At 36.7% G+C, this 7,571-nt stretch overlaps 1 protein-coding gene across 1 annotated transcript in view; it reads right to left on the bottom strand.

The window, feature by feature from the left end:
• PARPBP (PARP1 binding protein) overlaps window positions 1-7,571 on the bottom strand; it is a gene marked incomplete at its 3' end in the record, with an annotated part of 13,242 nt that overhangs the window by 1,638 nt on the left and 4,033 nt on the right. The window contains exons 2-4 of the mRNA XM_010286431.1: window positions 5,007-5,237; window positions 3,189-3,299; window positions 870-1,040 (exon numbers count right to left, since the gene is read on the bottom strand). Of these exons, the coding sequence (XP_010284733.1) occupies window positions 870-1,040; window positions 3,189-3,299; window positions 5,007-5,237 (513 nt within the window). The remainder of the gene's footprint in view (window positions 1-869; window positions 1,041-3,188; window positions 3,300-5,006; window positions 5,238-7,571) is intronic.

Genomic DNA, 7,571 nt, shown 5'->3' with positions numbered 1-7,571 from the left:
GCAGGAATGTACCGTACAATCACATCTCGAAGAGTATTTCAAGAGTCATCAAATTGCAAATGACTGGAAAGCATTACCGTCCCCAAATCCTGAGTCAAAGCTGAAAAAACTGCAGTACTGCCCTTTCAAATTTTGGACTCTGTTCTAGTGCACATGTCAAAGGCAGGGTTTTGTCACCAGGTTGCTCTAAGAAAAGCAATTTGTACACAGAAATAGTTTAGGTTCCAGGAGTCTCAAGTTTAACAAATGCACAGAAAAATGCTGGTTTACTATTTAACCAAAATACATACTTACAGCACTTTAAAACTGAAATGCATTGAATGCATTGTTAGTGGCTTGGTTTTGTTAACGTTAATACCACTTTATATTTGTTTAACCCAACCTCATTGCTTTTAGAGGTATTTGGTAGGCAGCAACATTGAGTCTAATGCCATCTTTTCTTCCTTTGTCTTTTTTCTTTGATATGCATACTCATGACCTCACTTCACACTATTTACAAAGATTTCAAAATTTTCAAAGCAATAATAAAAAGCATATAATACATTCATGTTTAAACTTCTTCAGGATTTCAGTCACTGCTTGGGATGAACAGTCTCAATTCCTGTTTTTATGATACCACATTTTAGAGCTCTACAGGTACACATGCACACAATTATTTTTCTGTACATCTTTAGATCTCATGACCAAGCAAGCACCCATTTCTTCACATAGAATCTATCATACCTTTTTAACCTGGAAACTATGTTTATGGTAGTATTTGACTTGGCTTGCAAATGTCAGTCTTGCATATAAGATTAAAGCAACATTTTATGTTTATAGATCTATTTCATTGCCTCTGATCTACAGCAAGTTTCATTTGACACACATACCAGGAAAACGGACATTTTTCTCTCCTGTGAGACATGTTTTAGGTTAGTGAAGGCTTCTCTACCAAGTTCTCTGTCAGGAACATTTAGAATATGAGCCAATGCCAGATCATCCTTAGAGTTCACCAACAGGCTTAAATATGAACAAACACACTTCTTTGCCAGGGTTGTCACCTGTATAAGAAAGCATCACACAAATTGGTCATCCCACTGCTAAGTTACTTTTTTTTTTTTTTCTAATCAGAGATGTACTGATATGATCTTTGGAAGAGTAAGAATTTCACATTGCCTAATTTCAAAATGCTACTTTATGTGTGGGGATCTGGAAGTATTGACAAAAACAAGCATGACTGGTATGTTGAAATTACATATACTGTATTTGAATATTCACAACATATTTGAGGGTTGGATCTCTAGCTATTAAAATTGGCTATCAATTTCTACTTGGAAACCTCTTCAAGATACTCCTTTTCTATCCCAAGGCAAAATACTAGCACTATGAAACCACATAAGGATTTGTCCTTAACTTCCAATAGGCTAAGATTTCAAACAACTCTCCAGTTCTGTGCCAGATTCAGTAATTTTTCCCTTGGCTCCCAGGGAATTTCAGTCACAGAAACTCCACTGATTGGGTTTGGACATAAATTGTGACCCAGCTCCACCCACATACCCAAAACATAACATTGTGATTGCTTGTATTTCCAGCACTGTTCTGGATCCTGAAAGAACTGAAGAATTTACAGTGTTGCCACAAGCAAAGAAAACAAAGACCAAAAAGAGGCCATTAACAAAAGGAAAGATAATGAGAAAACTTGTATTCGCTATAGAATTTCTTCTTATTTAATGGGACGCATACAACAAAAACGTAGGCAGTAAAAAAACCAAACATGTATGTGTGACAGTGTCTTGGTTTAGCCCACCTCCAGGCTGAACTCTGGCAATTGCTCTATCCCCCGAAAACTGGCTCTCAGCCGAGAAAGGGAAATCGGGGAAAGAAAGGAAACTCATGGATTGAAATAGGTTGAAAGAGAAACAGATTTAATAAAACAATAAAACTAATATTATCACTAAAGTAATATAAAGTTCACAGAGCTATAGTCAGCCCAGACAGCGGATGGGAGCTGGGCACTCCCAGCAGCGAACGCTGGTTGGCAAACCCTGTGAGCAGCACAGCTCCAGCCTCAGGAGCCGAGCCTTGGGCAAGACCCTCCAGGGATGGAAGCCATGGAGAGGGTGAGCTGTTCCAGCAGACTCCCCAGCTTAGGGCGAGTGTGATGTTTATGGTATGGAATACTTCTGGCCAGCCTGGGTCAGTTGTCTTGGCTTCCGTTCCTCCTAGCTTCAGCACCTGGCTGTCTTGAGACTGACAGAGGCCTTGATCCCTACAGAAACCTGCATACCATGGCTGGCCATGAGTGTCTCAGCAACTCTGTTCTCACAGTAAGGGGTGCTACAGTCTTCCCAGAAATGCAGCTTTCCTGAACAGAAAACTGATTTTATGATTCTGTCCCAGCAAAACCAGGACAGACAGTCTGAAAAGATAGATTTGAGAGAAGGAAAAAGAGAACAAGGCATATTTTTACTACACAAGTCAGAGCAGCAAAAAAGCCATTATGTTAGGGGTAGAAGTGCCATCTAGGGGGGAACCTTAGCTGCAAAACCATTTTCTTGTTCTGAAATAGTTTGAGTTGTACCCAAATATTAAATTGAAATTGCCACTTATCACAAGAAAAGCAAGTTTGGAAATGACTGAAATTCCAGCATTTCAAGCATGCCTATATAGTATTCTGAGATTCTTGTTTCAAGGGTTGAAAGGGTAAAAGGAAAGAATCCGGTATTCCCAGAAAGTCCTTAAGTCTCCACTGGGACAGACAAACCTGGCTTGCTTTGCTACAGCTATCACTGCAGTGGCTACTCAGATTTCTTCTGTACGTAAGGGAATACGAGCTAATAAAATGAAATAAAGTTTACTTCACCTTCCACTTCACTTTGCAGCTTTGGCAAATCATTTAACTCCTAGTCAAGAAAATATCTGAGTGATGGTATACTTGTAGAAAAATTTAATCCCTGGTGTTTCAAGGTATATTAAGTCTACATCAAGTGCCTGCCATAAGAGGACTGTCTTCCAGAATATAAATTTCTGCACTTAGCTCCATACACACACCTACAATATACTCAACTGATATGGAGTGTGACTACAAATGTTCAGTTCTTTTAAACCAGCAACATTTTAATACCAATAATAGAAAAGAAAACTATGTTATATTTCATCTTCTCAATATATACAGAACATTACAAAAAAGAGATAGAAATAATTTTTACCTTCACAGTCTCCTGGCCCTGTTTGTTGACTGGTGTAGAAGGAGTAGAAAGAACAGAACCATTATTTTCTTGACTGTTCATTATGCCAGAAATAAATTCCAACAGTTGAACCTTTAATAAAAAGGTTAGAATAAATTTAAATATGAAGTTGACTATAAAGCAAAAGTAGTATTAAAACCTGATGAAACTATGTCTCTGTCAGTTTACTAGTGTTTTGAGGTTAGTGTAGCCCTTACATTCTACTTTTGGTTTTAGTCTTTAAATGTACAACTGTCTTAGTAAATAATGAGGTGTAAGATTCAAATTAACTTAGAAAAGATATCTCAAACAGTTCTGTAATACACTTGCAGTAAAAGCAGCTGCTTGTGTTTTGGAGAACATTTAGTATGTTATACCATGTTTAGGAAGAGCTCATTAACCCACCCAAGTTCTCCATCTTCCCCATGAAAACAGGAAGGGGAAAAAAAGGTAAATAAAAAAAAAAAATCAGTTTGCATGCCCTTCCTGACCTTCAGTTCTCCTTACAATCTCTTTTGTGCCTTATAATCACAGGAGTGTTTCAATGTAGGTTCTCTGAACCTTTAAGGAGGTAGGCAAGCTGGTTACAAGCATACTTGTCACAGAATCATACAATAATTTTGGTTAAAAAAGGGACCTATAGAGATCATCTAGTACAAACCCATGCTTGAAGCAAGACCAGTTTGACTAGGTTGGTCAGTCACATGCTGAGCCAAGCTTTTAATATCACCAAAGATGAGATTCCACATACTCTTTGGGCAACCTGCTCCAGTATTTGACCACTTTTTCAGGGAGAAAGCTTTTCATTCTTACTAGGGCTGGAAGATAAACAGTTTTAATCGTGCTGTAACTAGTAATTCATGGTATGTTCATAATCTACCTCAGTTTAATTAACATTCAGTTACTGATACAGCTTCCCTCATATTAAAATGACCATTTAATTAAGCATACATCAAATTTAGAAGATGAAATAAACAGTAATTTGTTTAAGTCCACAATGCTGAGAGTGGGCAGTAAAAGCAGACAATTAACTCCTTTCTAATTTTCACTACAAACTAAAGTATGTGCATCTAAATCCAACTTCATTAATTTTTTCAGTATCAATATCCTTTGTCTTTTGAACTTTCCATGCTCTAGAGTATAGAATCAAATAAAATCATGTGGAATGCTTGTTTCAAACTTATCTTAATTGCTACATATATTTTTATCCAATAACACAGAGATGAAATTAACTTTTCTTAAGTTTAAGAGTAGAATACTCACTAGAACTTCTCTAGCTTAGAGTGTAGCCTCACATGCAGTGTGATAACAACATCTGAACTGCAATAAACTGCAACAGAGCTACTGACTGAGTGGCTGAAGTAGATTTCTGGAAAAATCTAACATGGAACCACATGTAGTATAGGGAAGTTTTTGCTTTGGAGAGTGGCACTTTCAAAATAACTGTTAAAAATATTTTTACTGCATATGAACATACAGCGAAAACTCCATGACACATGTTAATCAAGTCTTATCAAATCTCTACAGTTAATTTTTCAGCTCCATTTCTGGCAAAGAGCAATATACTCATAGAAGAGCTATGGGACCCACTCATCCAGCAGGACAGAAGGAAATAATTTTTGAGTGAATTTAAGATCTCTAACAGATTTATTTTAATTAAAACTCACCTGCTCCCCCAATAGAAGAACAAATTAACTTGTGAATAATTCAGAGCTTCTGTGTATAAGTGTCATAAAACCATAACTGGAACCAAAAAATATGTCAATACAGTATCAGAGATCCAATGAACAAAATACTTACAGGGGCTATGCCTTCATCTTCAGATACAAGTTCAAGACCACAGCACTTCTGACATATGTCTATCAGATCTAACATATTGCTTCTTGCTAAGAAGGCATGATAGGCTTTTTTTAGGTCAGCATAATTTTCAGGTTCTTTCATGTTTTCATATGATAATCCCAGTTTGTCATGTAACAAGTATTTCCAAGCTTCCAACACATCACTAAGTGATACTGTGAAATCTCCATGGTGCTAATAGAATAGTAAAAAAGCAAAAATACTAAGTTTTGTATTCAGCATAGCTTTAAAAATAATTTCAAACCAAGCTGCATATATATATTTAAAACTATTATTATGTAGTTATTTAAGTTTATAATAAAAAAAAAAAATCTTACTTAAAGTTCTTCCAGTGCATTGCCTTTGTAGTTGAGTTATGTGCAGTATTTGTTCCTGATCTTTAAAATACCAGGTATGTATATTGGACTTTACTCACAAGAAAAGACATATTGACTTTTGCAGGACTACTGCTTACATAACATTATTTACTTGCAGAAATAGTTTTCAGCATGGCAGGCATTTACATCTCAAAGGCAGTAAATACAGCTCTATTACCTTGCTTCAAGCAGTAATCTGGGAAAACATATGCCATGTCCAAAACGAAAAGCTTTTCTTCCTGTGTTAGTACACTAATACTTTAGCATAAACATTGATAGTGTTGCTACATAGATCTAACAAGTACACTAAAGCAACGCACACCTAACCATTACTAGTACCATAACTATTATTAACTATAGGCTACAATCTTACACCCAGCTTTTGGCCCACTCTCCCTGTCAAAATTATTAGATCACATTGCATGTGCCCTTCTGCCTTCTCCCCAACCTCCAAAAAGGAAAAAAGAATTTCATCTTATCAAAAGATTAGCAGAATTAATAGAGATTAACAGAGTTAATGTAAAAGACGAGATAAAGTGGCTAAATGACAACAAATCCGTGGGTAGCAAAAACTAACAGCATTTTATTAGCAAGTGAAGAACCTTTTCATATTCTAGGCAAAACAGAAAATTCAAATTTATCACAAAGTAACTTAAGAGGTTTGTATCACAGTTAGAAGTCCCCTTCTTCATTCCAGCTCTTGAGGAGTGCTCTGTTGACCTTTGGTGGACAGAAGCAGAAAACATACCAATACGAATGACTAAAATCATACTTAATTTACATATTAGTTTATCATATTTTTTCCAAAGCATTTACAACAAAGTGGGGACATCTGCTATTACTACATTTACATGTAGGGGTGTATTAAGTGATCATGCCTAAGAACTTCTAGAAGAGTGAACACTTAATTGTAAAGCAATAAGCTTGCAGTACTTCAGCAATATCATGTTCTCTCCTGCTTCACACAAAAAGATGGTCACTAACTATTTTTGGAATATGTGTGTTCAAGACTGCTGTGCTTAACCACCACCCGGGCGTTGCCTCCTCTTCTACTATTTTCAGTAGACTGCTTCAGTAGACAGTAGTGTAAGAACAAAGTAAAAAATTGTACTCATGCAAGCAACAAACTATTACTTTCTAAAGTCAACACTGTCAACTACCATGATAATAAAAACAAGATAGAAAATTTAGCACTGCAGTATTGTTGTCTGGCATTGCCCTCAAGTTGTGCAATTCTGCAGTCTTGTCACCTCTGTTCCTACTGAGCCTTTGCTGCTTGCGTATGCTCTCAAACAAGAGAGAAGCTTCCAAATTGTGGCACATAAAGCACACTAAAGTAATACAAAGCAGCATTTTGAATACGTTTCCCATTCCAGTGAATGCTGATAGTGCCATGCACAAAATTAGAATCTGGTTCATATAAGCACGAGCATACAGACATAAGCATCTGATAGTTGTTATGTTGCAATCTACCAGAAGCAAAGCCAGTGAAGTTACAGGCCAATATCCCAAGCTTAGAAAAATGCCACTATACCTTGCATAGGTAATTGTTTGGGACCAAACACCTTGGGTTTGGGCGTTTTGTTTTGGGGTTGGGGTTTTTTGTTTGTTTTGGTTTTGTGTTGTGGTTTGGGTTTTTTTTCTTTTTTCCTTTTTTTTTTTTTTCTTGTGGGGTGGGTGTTGATGTCAAGGGGAAAAACTACCAGGGTCAAAGAGAGTAGAGGTATGCTCTGTTGTAACGAGGACTGGAGAGCTACAGTATGTATGGGTCAGTAGAACAGTTGTTAGTTGCAACAATAGGACATGAAACAGACAAAGTAAAAATTGTACTCATCCAAGCAACAAACAATTACTTTCTGAAGTCAACACTGTCAACTATACTGATAATAAAAACAAGATAGAAAATTTAGCACACTCTTGGTTAAAAAAACAAAACCCAACCCAACCCCCCCCCCCATTCTTGCTTCCCCTTCTACCCCTCAAAACAGAAACCTGCAATATTATAGAAAATAGGGGGTGGGAGGCAGAAGAGAAAGTCCTATTGATAAGCTAGGGAGGATGCCTCAAGATTTAAGTAGCAAGACTTTTAAACACAGTTAAAACAACTCCAGCTGTTAAGCAACACAAAAAAATACAAGAAACAATAACTTAA

The sequence above is a fragment of the Phaethon lepturus genome, unplaced genomic scaffold (assembly GCF_000687285.1).
Source record: "Phaethon lepturus isolate BGI_N335 unplaced genomic scaffold, ASM68728v1 scaffold19294, whole genome shotgun sequence".
NCBI classification, from domain to species: domain Eukaryota; kingdom Metazoa; phylum Chordata; class Aves; order Phaethontiformes; family Phaethontidae; genus Phaethon; species Phaethon lepturus.
This window is presented reverse-complemented; position numbering and strand designations above follow the sequence as displayed.